At 40.9% G+C, this 17,096-nt stretch overlaps 1 protein-coding gene and 1 pseudogene across 1 annotated transcript in view; one reads left to right on the top strand and one right to left on the bottom strand.

Annotated features, from left to right (window-relative positions):
- MROH2B (maestro heat like repeat family member 2B) overlaps positions 1-17,096 on the top strand; it is a 62,338-nt gene that overhangs the window by 24,616 nt on the left and 20,626 nt on the right. Inside the window, exons 14-24 of the mRNA XM_062212011.1 lie at positions 225-381; positions 555-595; positions 1,891-2,032; positions 2,556-2,599; positions 5,279-5,386; positions 10,292-10,408; positions 13,013-13,120; positions 13,645-13,797; positions 15,703-15,729; positions 16,454-16,573; positions 16,755-16,834. Of these exons, the coding sequence (XP_062067995.1) occupies positions 225-381; positions 555-595; positions 1,891-2,032; positions 2,556-2,599; positions 5,279-5,386; positions 10,292-10,408; positions 13,013-13,120; positions 13,645-13,797; positions 15,703-15,729; positions 16,454-16,573; positions 16,755-16,834 (1,097 nt within the window). The remainder of the gene's footprint in view (positions 1-224; positions 382-554; positions 596-1,890; positions 2,033-2,555; positions 2,600-5,278; positions 5,387-10,291; positions 10,409-13,012; positions 13,121-13,644; positions 13,798-15,702; positions 15,730-16,453; positions 16,574-16,754; positions 16,835-17,096) is intronic.
- On the bottom strand, positions 7,804-8,121 carry LOC133774686 (small ubiquitin-related modifier 2-like; annotated as a pseudogene).

Below are 17,096 nucleotides of genomic sequence, written 5' to 3'. Positions count from 1 at the left end.
CCCAGCAACACCTGGGAGAAACACTGACCAAGACACTCTACACCTGGCACCAGAAAATGAGTGCACTAGCAGAGATTTTATTGAATGATTTCATTTTCACTTGGTCTGAGCTGCAAAACGATAGCAGATGAGAGGCAAGATTCTGAACCAGAGGGAAACATGCAGTGAGGACCAAAGAGATAAGAGAATAAGCAGTTCTTGCATTTTCCTCTTGTTGTCCACAGGTGTTGTGGCCACGAATCCTGACTTTCGTGGTACCTATGGAATACACGGGAACTCTGGAGCACCTATTTAACATCATCAGAATTCTGATTATGGCAGAGGAAAGAAAGAAGCAAAATGTCAAGGAGTCCACAGCACTTGTCATCTCTACAGGAACGGGTTTGTACATTCCTTATTCATTAAGGAAGTAAAATGTCTCTCTTATGAGAGACTCATTTCCCGGAAGGCTATAATGCTTTGATCTTAACACCCAATTCCAAGCTGAGTTTTTTTGTTTTTTTTTTTTTTTCTTCTATTCAACAGTGATGATGAACCTTGTTTTCTCTTTCTAGTTAAACTTCCTACACCACAGCAGCTCCTGGCCAGGCTTCTGGTAAGTTACAAAAAACCAAGATGAAATAAATGTAAGCGGATAAGGATAATTCAGTTCCAAACCAAAACAAACACTAAAGTGGCAGAATTAATATTCTGTTGTATTAATGACACTAATGATTGTTGTCAAAACTATTTTCTTATTCACTTATTAAAGTGAATAAATAAATAATAAAATAAGCATAGACAGAATCTCTCCAAGACTACCAGCAAACAATTCCACGTCTATGGAATAGATTTCCTTTCTCTCCCTGTGACCATAATGCATAAAAATTATCCTAACATGATTTTCACATGCCCTGATTTAGTTAATAGATACATATATCTAAGTGCTGGTTCTATTTGTTTTTGGTTGGCGATTTCTACATATATTTTCACATTTATCCTCAGAAAAAGAAAATAAGAGGAAGGGATGTCTAAGTCTCAACTTTGTTTTAAAGTGGGGACAGTATATAAAGATAATTGAAAATGAAAAAAAAAAAAACCTGGTGTTAAATTGGAAATTGCATACAAAATTAATCAATTTTTTAAAAATATCATGTAGGATCTCTGTCTTTAATGTGCTGTACACTGTTATTTAATGCTATAACTAGTACTCCAACAGTATTTTTTCACTTTGTGTTGCTATGTGGGGGCAAACTGTTGAAATCTTTACTTAATATATACTAAACTGATCTTCTGTATATAAAGAGAATTGAAAATGAATCTTGATGTGAATGGAAGGAGAGAGGGAGTGGGAAAGGGGAGGGTTGCGGGTGGGAGGGAAGTTATTGGGGGGAAGCCATTGTAATCCATAAGCTGTACTTTGGAAATTTATATTCATTAAATAAAACTTAAAAAAAAAAAAAGAAAAAAAATTATCCAATATAGGCTGGTGCCGCGGCTCACTAGGCTAATCCTCTGCCTGCAGTTCTAGTTCCAGTCAGGGTGCCAGATTCTGTCCCGGTTGCTCCTTTTCCGGTCCAGCTCTCTGCTGTGGCCCGGAAAGGCAGTGGAGGATGGCCCAGGTCCTTGGGCCCTGCACCCGCATGGGAGGCCAGGGAAGGTACCTGGCTCCTGGCTTTGGATCAGTGTGGTGTGCCAGCCACAGCACGCCGGCCACAGCGGCCATTTGGGGGTGAACCAACGGAAAAGGAAGACCTTTCTTTCTGTCTCTCTCTCACTGTCCACTCTGCCTGTCAAAAAAAAATTTTTTTTTCCAATATAGAAATCAAAGGCATCCGTAACAGTACATAAAAGGGTAGTTGGTCTTTCAAATGCCTGGAATTGATGACTGTTTTGTCTTCTGTCATACAGGTAATATCCATACTTGCCAGCTTAGGGAAATTATGTGGGGCTGGCGCAATAGGACTTTTGAAGATAATGCCTGAGATAATCCACCCAAAATTGGTAGATCTATGGAAAACACGCTTCCCTGAGCTCCTGCAGCCTCTGGAAGGTATGAAGAAGTAGGGTCAGATCTTTGTTCAAGGAGGCAAGGACATGAAGAAATGGTGCACCATTTCTCTAAAAAGACATCAGGCAATTAAAAAACAAAAGATAGGCACAACAGACAGCTATGTTTTCTTTCTAGATTCCTTGTGTTCTTTTCCTATGTGTTCTCATCCTATGAGAAGACCTGGCAGGAAACACTCGGAGCAGGAATTTTCACGTTTGCTCTGGTCTTCCTGTATTTTGGAAAGTTCTCATTTGGTATTACTCTACAAAGTTATTCCTCATTCATGGGAGACATATTTTAGTGATCATTTCAGCATTCAATGTTGAAATTAGTAAAAACCTTAGGTTTTTATCACAGATTGATTTAGCACTCTAAATTTCTCCATATAGACAGTTTCACCTCCAGTAACCATTCTGGGCAGGAAGAATGCCTGAAATGGAACTCCAGCATCCTCTGGGGACCCAACAATAGAGAATTTGAGTCTTGATTTATCTGCAGTTATCAAACCAATTTTTATTTCTAGGAAAGAATGCTAGTATCGTGCTGTGGGAAACCATGCTGCTTCAGGTAATGGCGGCTTCCATATTAATCACTGATTACGGGGTCACAGTTAGCTGAGGTTACTCATTTGAGCAAAAGAGAACTAGATTCTGAAGAACAGTAAATACAGAAATGATTACTCTTTAAATCACCAAAACTTGACGGTGAGTTAAGCTGCGGCTTGGGATGCCAACATCCCATATTAGCACCAGTTCCAGCCCCAGATGCTTCACTTATGAGCTAGCTTCTTGCTAATGCACCTGGGAAAGCACCAGTAGATGGCTCAAGTACTTGAGCCCTTGCCACCCATGTGGAAGACATGGATGAAGTTTCAGGCTTCTGGTTTTGGCCTGGCCCAGCCCTGGCTATTGTGGCCATTGGTGAGTGAACCAACAAATGGAAGGTAGATCTCTCCCCTCTTCTATCTATGCCCCCATGTAAGTCCTCCTTTCAAATTAATCTTTAGAAAAATCACTATAATTTTAAAATCTTTAATCTTCAATTAAGTTTAAGATAGTTTTGAAAATTTCACTTACTGGACTGGTGCTATGGCATAGGTTAAGCCTCTGCCTGCAGTGCTGCATCCCATATGGGCGCCAGTTCGAGTCCCGGCTGCTCCACTTCCAATCCCGCTCCCTGCTAATGAGCCTGGGAAAGCAGTGGAAGATGGCTCAAGTCCTTGGGTTCCTGAACCCATGTGGGAGACCTGGAAGAAACTCCTGGCTTCGGATCAGCCCAGCTCTGGCTGTCACAGCCATTTGGGGAGTGAGCCAGCAGATAGAGTGCACACTCTGTCTCTCTTCTGTAACTCTGCCTCTCAAATAAATAAATCTTAAGAAAAAAATAGGAGTAACTGAAATTTTTTTTAAATCCTCTCTAGTTTTTCTTCTGCTTACAACCATTCTTTTAGCTTTCACATCAAGAAACATAGGTTAATGTACATTCCACTTCTATGCATCTAAATACAACTTTATTTCCTCTCGTCTTTTTCTGTCTTTTCCACAATTTCTGAAAACCAAAGGACACACTACATCCTTTTTCTAGAAGGTCTTCTCTAACTCATAACATGTTTTATCTTTACAACTAAACAGTGCCATATGCAAAGGCAAACCCTAGAAAAGACCAGTTGCAGTTGGGTGTTAGATATCAGCTTCAGAGACTTCAATTTCAGCAGTCTACAGAAGGCCAAGGAGGCTGTGCCCAAAGAACTTTTAATATGGCAGGTTCAGTTAATAAGCTATCCACATAGCAAGTATCTATGGCCAAAAATTGTCCATTTTCAATGACTCCCACCAGCACTTCCTGTACCTCCTATCACCACCCCTTCCATAATCAGGATCTCCGGGGACTGTCATCCCCAAGAGTGATTCTTACCCAATTTAACATCTGAAAATGACTAGTCTATTGGTCCTCAATTCTAAGATCTACCTCTCCTTCCATATTCATTATTTGCCTTTTTTAAAAAAACTCCATCTCCTTCTCTCCCAAATTCCTACCTTATTTTCTCTTGCTACAATTTGAGATTTTTAGAAAATGTGTTCAAAAGAGACAGAAGAGGAGGAAAAAATCTCCCATCCACTGGTTTACTCCTCAGTACCCACAATAGCCAGGGATGGACCTGGCCACAGCCAGGCTCTGGAAACTTAGTCTCCCTCCTGGATGGATAGTAGAAACTCGATTACTTGAGCCTTCACTTGCTACCTCCTTATATCCACATTAGCAGGAGATTGGAGTCAGGAACTGGATCCAGGTATCAAATGTAGGTACTCTGATACGGGACATGGGTATTTTAACTGGCACCTTAACACTAGGCTAAATGCCCACCCTAGCTACTATTTCAAAGTAGCTATTTTTCTTCTCTAGAAGGAAGCTTTGAGAACAATTTGTTTTCCTCATTCAATCTTGAATGTATGTCTAGTTGTTTTCTGAAACCATCTGTACACATCTTCCCTTAAATTTACAAGCTATTTCTTTTCTTTAAAGGACCACCAAGTGAGCTCCTATTAAGAAAATGAATTCAAATTCTTTCATTGGCTTTGGCAATCTGTGATTTTTCTAAGTTTAAAATAGATAATGTATAGGAGAAATAGTATTTTAAAAATTGCTATGATTTTGTCATCCAAAAAGACAAGACCACCTTTTTTTTAATCTATTCTTCAATGGAGAAGGATATGGGTTCAGGGGATTGATTATGAATCTGGTTCAAACAATTGGTGAAACCAAGAATCTTTAGTTACTAAGAGTTGAAATTTGCAGCAATGTTCCTGTACTTCTAATTGGTTCTTTGAGATATTTAGTTCTGTATTCCAAAACTCCATCCTGTGTTTAATATAAATCAAACAAAAAACAAAACATTGATTGGTAAGCAACATTTTTCTAAATCTATCAAAACTTGAAAACTAAGTTTCATACTGGATTCATTTTTCAATCTCAATTTTCACTAAAGAGTAAAATAGAGGAAGGCACTTACACAAAGTTATTTCCCCACATTCTGTACATCTTACTCCTAATGAAAATTTAGAACATATTAGAAAATGACTTAATATAAACTGAAAGGGAAAGTTCCAGAGTAATTAGTTACTTTACAGAGAAGGGAATAGACCCATTTAATGCATATTTAACTGTTTAAAATATATGCCAACAAGAAAGTACCAATAAAGACATTAAACTATCACACTCATGCCTGCCCTCCACTTCCCACAACAGCTGCTCAAAGAATCTTTGTGGAACATCAATGACACAGCCTGGACTATTCAACTGAGTCAGGACTTCAACCAGCAAATGGGCAGTTACAGCAACACCTCCATTGAGAAGGTTGGTTTTTAAGCTAAGCTGGGACCTCAGCTTCCACCTTGTGATCCACAGCATCTGTTCAAGCTCCATCTTGTCTATAGTTAAACCAAAAGGAGGGAGGCAGAGTCAGAAAAGGGGGTTACCTTCTTTCAAGGCCACTTCATGAAATATTGTATGACTTTGCATTTAACCAGAATGTACTCGTATGGTCATATCTGTGTTCAAGGAAGACAGGGTTTGTGCTCTAGAGGAGGAAGATAAAGGGACACTGAGAGGCAGACAGCAGTCTCTGCTATAGCCCTGCTTTAAATGTCCACTGATGTCACTTCCCAGTCAGCCAAGCTTTCAAGACTGCCAGAAACAACCCACTGTAATTGAACAAAGGCTTAGAGCGAAAAGAATGCACAAAAGCCAGTTCTCCCATTCCTCTACCTCCCAGGCTCTCTATTATCCCACTACCTTGTAGCCATCTATCCCAAATGGGATTTGAATCCAATTTCTGCTGCTTTCTCCTAATGTAACCCTTGGTAAATTATTTAGCCTCTCTGGACCATCAATACACTAATATCTTAAGATTTATTTATTTGGTTGAAAGGCATAGTTAGAGTTGTTAGAGAGTGAGACTTAGAGACTTAGAGAGAGAGACTTAGAGAAACTTAGAGACTTAGAGAGAGACTTAGAGAGAGAGAGAGACTTAGAGAGAGTGAGAGTGAGAGTGAGAGAGAGAGTGAGTGAAAGTGGAAAGAGAGTGAGAGTGGAGAGAGAGAGAGTGGAGAGAGAGGAGAGAGAGAGGAGAGTGAGAGAGAGAGGAGAGTGAGAGAGTGAGAGTGAGAGAGTGAGAGAGAGTGAGAGTGAGAGAGAGTGAGAGAGAGAGAGAGAAAGAGTGAAAGAGTTAGACAGAGTGAGTTAGAGACAGAGAGTGAGTTAGAGACACAGAGTGAGTTAGAGATAGAGAGTTAAAGAGAGACTTAGAAAGAGACAGAGCGAGAGTTAGAGTTAGGAAGAGACAGAGAGACAGAGACAGAGACAAAGAAAGTTAGAAAGAGAATGAAGGAAAGAAAGAAAGGAAGGAAAGAAAAAAAGAAAAATAGATCTTCCATCCACTGATTCACTCCCCAAATGGCTGCGATGGCTGGAGCTTGGCTGATCCAAAGCCAGGACCGAGAGCTTCTTCAGGGTCTTCCATGTGGGTGGCAGGAACCCAAGGACTCCAGCCATCTTCCACTGCTTTCCCAGGTGTATTAGCAGCGAGTTGGATTGCATGTGGAACAGCCAGGACACAAACCAGAGCCCACAAGGGAAGTCAGCGCCCCAGGTGGTGGCTTCAGCTGTTCCACCACAGCCCCGGCCCCATACACTACTCTTTAAAACAGAACGAATACCTACCTCTGAGGGTTTTAGTGTTTTAAGAGTTCAATGAATTAAAATATAAAAAGTCCATAGCCAGGGCTGGCACTGTGGCATAGTAGGTTAAGACTCCGCCTGCAGCAGCAGCATCCCATGTGAGTGCCAGTTCGAGTCCTGGCTGCTCTATTTCTGACCCAGCCCCCTGTTAATGCCCTGGGAAAGCAGAAGACGGCCCAAGTCCTTGGGCCCCTGTACCCATGTGGGAGACTCGGAAGAAGCTCCTGGCTCCTGGCTTCAGATCAGCCCAGTTCTAGCTTTTGCAGCCATTTGGAAAATGAACCAGTGGAGCAGATCAAAGACCTCTCTGTCTCTCCCTCTGTCTGTAACTCTAACTCTGCCTCTCAAATAACTAAATAAAAAAAAAAAGTTTGTAGTGAAATGCCTAGCACAAGGCATAAACCCAATTTAAAAAATAAAAATTAGTTTTGATCATTATCCATATTAGGTTAATATCATTAATTTATTTTTCTGGAAAAATATTTCCTAAGTCTCATCAGTTTCAATATTTTTTAACAAGAAGTTTATATAAACAGACAACTGACTTGAAGGGAAAACTACCTAGGATTCATTTTTTAAGAGTAATTTACTCCTACCTAAAGACAGATTGCCCTACATATAACAGCTATGTACAAAAAAAGTTTAAAAATTGTCCTTGGTTTTACAATCATTAATGAAAAACGTTAAAATTCTCCAAACAAGGTATGCCAGGATTTTTATATTTTATTTTTTTGTTAAAACAATGAGAGCAAAAGAAGTTACTGGAATATAAAGATAAGAGCTGAATGAGCATGCCACTAATGGAAAAAGGGGATATTTTCACATTTTTCCCCCATTCCATTCCCATTTGGTGTCAATCAAAACATACCATTGGCCATTTATTTAAAAAAAAAAAAAAAGAAAAAAATCCAATATGCTTGTGCACATACACTAGTCACTTTATGTACAATAAAGGAATGAGGAGGGGGGAAATGAAAGAATAGAGAAAACTATACTGTAGTTGTCAGGATGTGATGGAAGCCAGCTGCAGCTTTCTAGTTGAGAATGTGTTCTTGGTCTGTAAGGACAGAGTTCTGGGGTAAAGCAGCGCCCGTCTGCTGCTAGAACACATCAGTTTTATCTTCGGCCTCCATTTCACTGTGAGGTGTCTGATTCATTGATTGGCTGCCCATCAAATCGGAATCCGATCTGCCTCATTGACAAACCCTGTCGTTCACAATAGGCTTTCATCAGTTTACTATATGCCTCTTAATCTTAAACTGCACCATGGAACCAGCCTGCCCCGCCACCTTCAAATTAATATGAATGTTGTTCTCAGTCTTGACTCCTTCCTTGAACTTTTTGTGGGCCATGGTGAGAACCAGAGTCTCTCCAGCTGCCACTTCACAAAAGGGGTACCAGGTCCACACGGGATGAGCACACAAGCGGCAACAGGAGCTGCAGAAGCAGCTCAATATTGTTTCTACCATAAATTATTTGTAGTCAACCTTCAACTCTCCCCTCACTGATTAACTCCCTAATTTGTTGTAGAGTAGCCATTCTCCAGATTGTACTACAAGCTTAAAGGCACAACATAGAAAACTTCTGGTGTGCAGTCGCTCATGTTCTAGGTATCATGAATCTTGCATGATACCATTCAACTAACAGCTTCCAGGACCACAAGATTTGCTTCAAGATAAGGGTAGCATGGGTAGGCAGAGCATTTAAGCAATGAGCTCCCTGGATACCTCTCAATCCTTGCATTGAACAAGAGTAAAGAATGTACTAATGTACTAATTAACTTTTTCTGAGTAAGAAATTACCTCTAATTACTTAAAACAGCCACCTATTTGCTGAAAAACTTGTAGGCTGATAATTCGGGTTGGGGTCAGTTGGAAAGTCTTGATGTGGGCAATGAAAATAGCCATTTTTAAATCCAGTTTCTTATCTCCCACAAAGATAAATACTAGGCAGTTATGATTATAAAAATTAACTCAAAGTATGTCATTGTAAAAATTAAAAGAGTAAGAAAGGAAGGGGGAGAGAGGGTAGGGTGGGAAGTATCACTATGCTCCTAAACCTGTATATATGAGATACACGAAATTTGTTCACCTCATGTAAATTTAAAAATTGGAGAAAAAAATACTATTTGTTAGGAAGGGCTGTTCCACATTGAGAAATGCCCAGCATGAGTGGGCCATAGAATTACCCATAAACTAGAGAGTAAAGAAAAACCAAAAATGGTACCTATGATTAGGAAGGTCTGCCCAAGGATGGGAGAGCAGGTCTGTCCGAAACCGGTCCACAGTGGAAGAACACATCGCACAACGGCGCGTCCGAGGATCTCACGTGGTAGAAAAACGAGCTCTCGCCGGCGTCTCTTTTTATAAGCAAGGGGGTGGTACCGCAATCAGATACGCAAACGGGGTGGAGTCTTAGCGTGCGTGCTGGTCTGGATGCAACAGGTGCATCCTGCAAACAATGATTAACAGTTAAAGCGGTAGGGTTACATTGCAGGGGTAGAAGAATTCCAGGTTGCCTAAACTTTAACTAACTGCTGCTGTTAAACCTATCATTCTCATCTTTGCTGGGTTCATGGGGTATACTAGAGATTAATTGGTCTATAATAGTCTTAACTAGAACAGCTGATCGCTATTCTTTGTGGGCTCTCATTTTCCAGCAGGCTAGCTGAGGCTTCTGTCTTGGTGGGAGCAACAAAATATGCAATGTCTATTGAGACACAGGCTCAGATCTGGCATTACCAGTTTTGCCAGACCATGCCAGCCAAAGCAATTCACAAGGTCAGCCCAGAATCAAGGGTGGGAAAAACAGCTCCTTTGTTGATGGAAGGAGCTGCAACACATCATAGTAAGGAGAGGGGCATAAAGGTAGGATCAAATCATGTGACTGTGCACTCTAAACTCATTAAACCACATCTGTTTCTACATGTATTGCTTTTCCTTCTGTTGCATTTTTCCCCTGTGGTCAACAATGAGCCATCCTTCAGACATGCAGAGTCCTGGAAGTGGTCCACCAACCAGTTTTCTCTCTTGCATGTGACAAGATGGAGATTCTAGACAGAGGTACTAATCTGACCTCCTCTGGCCATAAGTTATTTGAGTCTTAGAAAGCAAATCAAAACCATCTTCAAAATAACCCATTTCATGAATGTGAAATTCGTGTAAAATGTGAAATTCAGTAAACATTTGCTAAGCACTTATTAGCTACCAGGAACTGTGTAATCAACTGTGTAATAGTCAAAAATTCAAATTCTGAGCATAAAGGCAAATAAGAAAATAAAAATTTATGATAGAGAGGGAAAGGAATTACAATGGTAGGGCAGAGGGATAGAGAGGCACAGAGGAAGGGCATAGGTGGAGCATAGAACTAGGAGAAGGAAACATTTTCAGGAGGGAATCCGGCTCAAGGTACCTGGTTTTTAAGCAATTGCTACATCATCCCCATTTCATCCTCCAGATGACTATTTTTAACTCTTTCCACTTTTCATCTCCAACCTTCAAAATCCTGGTGTTTGTTTTCCAGAAATTCCTTTGGAAAGCCTTAGGAACCACTTTAGCCTCCTGCCAAAATACAGACTTCGTGAGCTCACAGATTAAAGAGTTTCTGATTGCTCCCACCCAACTGGGCGATCCAAGACAGGTGAGAACCCTTCCCCTCAATTTCCCCATGTAATGAGGACAGTGAATCCCATCCATAAAACCTCTGACAGCCCTTATGAAGAAGTCTGACAGAACCAGAATTACCCATGAATACATTCAGTGTAGCCCAACAGAATTCTTCAGAAAAAAATGAGCCTTCCATGTTTAACTATCACCATTCCATTTTTAAACCAATCTTGTGAAAATATTGCAAAATGAATTCTATTCCTGCTTATTTCATTTGAGTATCTTTGATATATTTTGATCTGGCCTTGCAAATTTAAAATGTGATCAAGAACACCAAAATCATGGAATTTACAAGCTGAAAGAAACCTTAGAGAAAACTGGTTTTTAATCTAGAGAGAAGATAAATGTAAGAGGTTTTGCAAAGTTCCTTTCCCTATTCCCTCCCCTAAGCTAGGCTGGAGGGCCTGTGTAACTGGAGGAAGGATAGGATATATATTTTTTAAAACAAAAATAAAAAATCTCCAGGCTAATAAGGACCCCCAGTAAAAATGTTGTAGTGTGTAGTGTTACTTTTTTTTCAGAACTTCTGACATGTTTAGGGGTTTTTCTTTTTTTAAAAAAAGATTCATTTATTTGAGAGGCAGAGTTACAGACAGAGAGAGGGAAAGAGAGATCTATCTGCTGGTTCAGCTGGACCAATCCGAAGCCAGGAGCCAGGAGCTTCTTCTGGGTCTCCCACATGGGTGCAGGGCCCAGGGACTTGACCATCTTCTACTGCTTTCCCAAGCTATAGCAAGAAGCTGGGTCAGAAGTAGAGCAGTTGGGACATGAACCGGCAGCCATACAGGATGTCGGCGCCGCAGGTGGAATCTTAAGCTATGCCATAGCGCCAGCCCCACGGGGGCTTTTCTCACACATTAAAGCCACACAAGACTTTACTGCTCTGATATTATAACATTTCTTTTTCTCCCTGTCAGTGTTGTTCTTTACTCTTGACACTGCTTCTACCATCATTTCCACCAGATTAGTTGCCATTTTAGTTCTGCTAGGGTAGGAAACCTCGTAAGTTTACAACAAGGCTCTCATTCAAGGCCTGAGGTTTCACAAGCTGAAAGACTAACTATGAAGCTCATGCCTCCTTTAGTTAGCTGCAGGTGGTTTTTGTTGTTTTGTGTTTTGAAAAAGAAGAGGCTTATTTGACTTACAGTTCTGGAGGCTGGAAAGATGGCCCTGCATCTGTTCAGCCTCTGGTGAGGCCCTTCCTGTTGAGTTCCAACACAGCAAGATGGAGCAAGCAAGCCGAAGAGAGTTCAGTTTCATGAAAAAGCTCTGTGAATGCACTGACCCACTGATGAGAGCTCAGCCCTCAGGACCTGCTCACTCCCCAAGTACACACCTCCAAATAACACTCTTATATGCATACTGGAATTAACTTTCCAACACATGAAATTTGGGATTAAGTTCCCGATATAAACTCAAACTATAGCAATATGTTTATTAATAGCTACTTCTCACATTCTGCTAGATCAGCTTAGCTAAACATATGCGTTAGTACTTTTCTGAATCAATTAACAAAATGGTTACTAATAATGTAGATGGTATTAACCAAATTCCTAAAACTTAACTAATGTCCTCTAGACTAGCAAGTGGAAAAGATACCCCTCAGTGTCACTTGCCCTGTGTGCCTACAGCTCAAAAACCTTAAATAGTTAGCTTCAAAAACCTCCAGATGCATGCATGCCACGTTCTCACAGATTTCTTGAATGTATACCCCATTCCCTCATATCTCTCAGCAAATGATCTCGGATGAGTAAAGTGGCACACCTGACTTTCTTAATCTCGCTAAGCGTAACTCTCTCTGACCTCCTAAACAAGGCTCTCACTAAAGTAATGTGAGAGCTCCAACTCCAGCCATGGATGAGCTGGATTCAAATCTTGCTTCCACAATACACCACCTATTTGTGTGCCAGTTCAAGTCCTGGCTGCTCCACTTCCCATCCAGTTCCCTGCTAAAGTAGCTGGGAAAGCAGCAGAAGCTTGCCAGAGTGCTTTCCTACTGCCACCCACGTGGAATACCTGGATGGTGTTCCAGGCTCCTGGCTTCAGCTCAGCCCAGCCCTGGCCATTGTGGCCATTTGGGGAGTGAACCAGTAGATAGAAGATTTTCTCTCTCTCTCTCTCTCTCTCTCTCTCTCTCTCTCTCTCTCAACTCCAACCTGGCCATTGTGGCCATTTGGGGAGTGAACCAGTAGATAGAAGATTTTCTCTCTCTCTCTCTCTCTCTCTCTCTCTCTCTCTCTCAACTCCAACCTTGTCTTTCAAATAAATAAATCTTTAAATTGCAAATTGCCCCCAACCCTGCCCAGTTGGCATTTTCCTGACCTTATCTGTAGCACATATCACCATCTGGCATACTAGTTACACATTTACAAATTTATGAGTTTACTTGTTTCATTTTCCTGCTGCCTCCCTGCTGCTTCCCCAAGTTACACACTGCTTAAGGAGTGCAGGGTGGTGCATTCTGCCCAATACTGTATTGCCAGCACCCAGAAGGGCGCCTGGACATAATGATACTCAATAAACATTTATTGAATGAATGAATGACTAAACTGAAAACTCATGCCTTTTTTGATTTTAGGGAACAGCATCTATATTAGGATACTGTGCCGAGAACCACTTGAATATTGTTTTAAAAGTTCTTAAAACATTCCAAGATCAGGAAAAGTTTTTCATGAATCGATGTAAGGTAAAAACAATAATCCCTTCCAAAGCCCTTGTTTGCTGCAAGGGCAGATGCCACTGATCACTTTAGTGAATACCTTTTCTCCTTATTGTACTTACTCTTGCCTCCAGGTCCTATTCCAGGTCAGAATTGTCCAAGTGTAGACCCTGCAGGATGATGAGCTATAGAACAAGTCTGCTCCTTTTTGCCTGTCACTCATGCTGATGGGGAAGTTCATAATGAGCTCTGTGTGCACCTAGCCTTGTCTCCCGAACAGCTGCTCAGGCTTTCAGAGCAGCTTCCTTTGCACATCCTCTGCTTCCCTGATGGAAGCAAGGTTCGAATGACTGCATATCAAAAATGCCTCACCATTATCTCTCTTAAGGACCAATAAGCCCACAATACCATCCTGGCCGCTCACATTTGGACAAGAATGTATTGCTTTTAGACTAACTTTATTCATCCCAGACCTGTTTCTGAACCCCTTCAGTGGTCTACAAGATTAGTGCACAGTTACATTTTTTGTATCTTCTTTTCCTGTTCTTCAGGGCATTTTTTCTGGGAAAAAGAGCCTCACCAAGACTGACGTCATGGTAATCTATGGAGCCGTGGCCCTCCATGCACCCAAGAAGGAACTCCTTGTGAGGCTTGATCAAGATATTGTGTCCCAAGTCTTGTTTCTTTATGGCCAGTGCTCTCAGGTAAGGCCCATCGCAGGGCTCCCTCGATTTCCAGGCTGGGTTTCCCAAACCTTACAGAGGCTCAGCACATTTTTTTCTGAATAGTACCAACTTGACTACTTAAGAATCACCCCAGGATCGCACATAAAATGTGACTTCTGCGAGTCATTTTCTGGGGAGACTGATTCTGGAGGTCTTGGAAGGAGTTTGGAAACATGCATGCTCAGCAGATTTATGGGTAGTTCTTATTTACAGGCAGGTGTGTGGAGCTTCTCCCATTGGATTGTCAGCACCCTAATATAGAGAGTGTACCTAAGATGCTTTTATCTACTCTTCTGTATCTCTACAAACCACATATACGTTCCTTGCATGCTCTTGACATTATTTCCTATGTGTAAGCGATAAAGAAAAGAAGCTCCTAAAATCATACACACCTTAGTTCCATGAGACTTGCCTGAAGCGTCTGTTGAAAAGAAAGACACCAAGGTAAGCATTTAACCTAGCAGTTAAGACTCCAGGTAAGATGCCCACATCCCACATCAGACATCAGAAAACTTGGGACCAATACCCAGCTTCAGCTCCTGACTCCAGCTTCCTGCTAACGCAGACCCTGGGAAGAAGTGGTGAGGGATCAAGTAGTTAGGTGACTGCCACACAGAAGACTTGAACTGAGTTCCCAGCTCCCAGTGGATTGAAGCTCATTGTTTTCCTGTTTCCCTTTCCCTCTCTCCCTTTCTTCCTTTCTCTTTTTTCCATTTCTGCCTCTCAAATAAATATTTTTTTAAAAGTAGAGACACCTAATGAATCACAGCTTTTGGGCTGATCACTGAATCTGCACTTTGAACATATTCCTAAGGAGATGATCCTAATACCCTCAAATCTGATGAGCAATGTTGGGAATTGAAAACATAATAAAATATGGTACATTAATTGTTAGTTGATCATTGAGGAAAACTACCACAAAAATAAAAAGAGTTGATAGAGTTGAGAAGGTTGTTGGCTACCAGGTCAAATCTCCTATAACAGAACATATGCATCAGTCAATACAGGGAAAACCAGATGGCTTCTGAGGAAAACAGAGTTGGAGTACCATACACAATAAACTCCATTAAGTGACACTTAGAGGGAAAAGATGGGAACCTAATTTCAAAGCAATAAAAGTAATTCTGCCAAAAATATATGACACTTTACCGTGAAACACATGAATTCAGTTGTGAAAGTTATGAGTTATGGAACAGTGAAGGGACGCAAGATTATCTGAAGTCCAATGTTCAACTATTATGCCAGACTTGGATGGAAGTGACTCACAACACACAATGGAGGTAGGTAGCTTGTAGACATGTTGGATGCATGTATGTATGTACAATCTGCTTGTTCCTCCATGGCTCAGTTCGACTGTGCACATTTCTTCTCACATATAAAACTGCACATGCACATGCTAAAAAATTCACTAATATATCTATTTCATGGGAATAAATTTGCATTTCCAACACCAGTATTATAGCAGAACCCACTGTACTCTCAGATGTAGAGTTGGCTGCCCCAAGATTTCAATTTTATGATTTTTCACTACTCTTTGCCCAAGAGCCTTGGCCCTTTTTCTTTACCAAAGTCTGTTAGAGCCTCTTTAAATTGGTTCAGAAGCCTGAAAAATCAAAGGCTTGCAGTCTTTATCCTGCTTTCTTCAGCTTACTTGTGATTTATCTGGGGAAAGAATTTGGCAGTGTACAAGGCCTCACTTTAATAATGGAGGAGAGCAGCCAGCACTGCAGCACAGGTCAACTGGTGTGTGCCACGCCAGCATCTCATATCTGAGTGCCTGTTAGAGTCTCATTGTTGTCTCTCAGCTTGACGGGTGGGTCATTTGGGGCTGGAAATGTCTGACTGCTGTTCACTGAGTATTTGCTTTTATCTTCAATTTTTTAGGTTCTCGGCATGTCTGTGATGAACAAGGTATGAGAGGCAAAAATGATGAGGGTGATAGATAGATAGATAGATAGACAGATAGATAAACAGAGATAAATACATAGATCATGCTTACTCCCTTAAAATATGCCAAGAACAGATCTTCTGATGATTTGATTCTAGTGGAAAGGATTACAATATGTAACTCATTAATCCAGTTTTGAAGCAGGATCCAAGAGCCTAATCTAGGACAGAACAAAGGATTATATTCTGGTTCCAGGTGGTTTAGAAGGTGAGCTATAAACTCAGAGGTTTACAGTTTTTCAAACTATGCGCTACAACCCACAACAGGATTATACAATCAATTTAATAGGTGGCAGCCCTCCAAATGTTTTTCATTAAATAAAATAAAAGGCAAAACAGAAGAGCACATTGTATATAGCAACAGTAAGTATTATTAGACTATTATTTCAGTTGTCTATTAAAAGCAGTTGAACATATAAGTACTGGGTGAAACTGAAGACTATTTGAGACAAAAAGTTTGGAATCTATTGCTCTAGAAAAACGTCAATCTATAGTCAGTGGTGCAGGGAAAGAATGATTTTGTTTCCCAACTTCCCTGCAACTTCGATCATAGGCTGTGGTAGGGATGGCAAAAAGAGCAATGGTTTTTACTTCTGTCTTGGCATGTGTTTCAACCCTAACCACATATTTGTGGACACAGGTATGGTACCTGAGACCTTGGTTTGCACTGTGACCCCTTTCGCTTTAGGATATGGATCTGCAAATGAGTTTCACAAGAAGCATCACTGAGATTGGCATTGCTGTCCAAGATGCTGAGGACCAGCGGTTCCAGTTTTCCTACAAGGAGCTGCTAATTGGTCGCATGCTGGTGAGTTACACAGATGAAAAGAAAAAGGCCATGGGTATTTCAACAGTGGAGAGCTGTCTACTGAAAAATGGATAAAACTCACCAGTGCCACGTATTAGATCTCTGCCATATTTCTGATTGCTGCATCTGGGAACTCCATACAGCCTTACTGAAACATGTCACTTCCTTGTCTGTGCTGCAGGACTTCATTAGGGATGAGCCCTTGGATTCCTTAGCGAGCCCTATTCGGTGGAAAGCCTTAATCGCCATCAGATACTTAAGGTAGAAAATTTTTGTTGTTCTCCTTGAGAAAATATTTCCTCCCCATGAGTCTTCCTGATCAACTGACATCTATCAGTGTATACTGCAGTACATTCTCCCAAAAGCAAATACAGTTCACTAAGAGAGCTTTTAAATATGGGGTTTTTTTTTCTTCTCCCAGAGTCAAAGAATTAAAGGATTGACCATTTAATGACTGAAGGGGACTAAAAAATACTCACCAGAATCAGATTTATTGATGTAAAAGGACTGACAATTCTGTGCA

Source organism: Lepus europaeus, chromosome 15, assembly GCF_033115175.1.
Source record: "Lepus europaeus isolate LE1 chromosome 15, mLepTim1.pri, whole genome shotgun sequence".
In the NCBI taxonomy this organism is placed as follows: Eukaryota; Metazoa; Chordata; class Mammalia; order Lagomorpha; family Leporidae; genus Lepus; species Lepus europaeus.
This window is presented reverse-complemented; position numbering and strand designations above follow the sequence as displayed.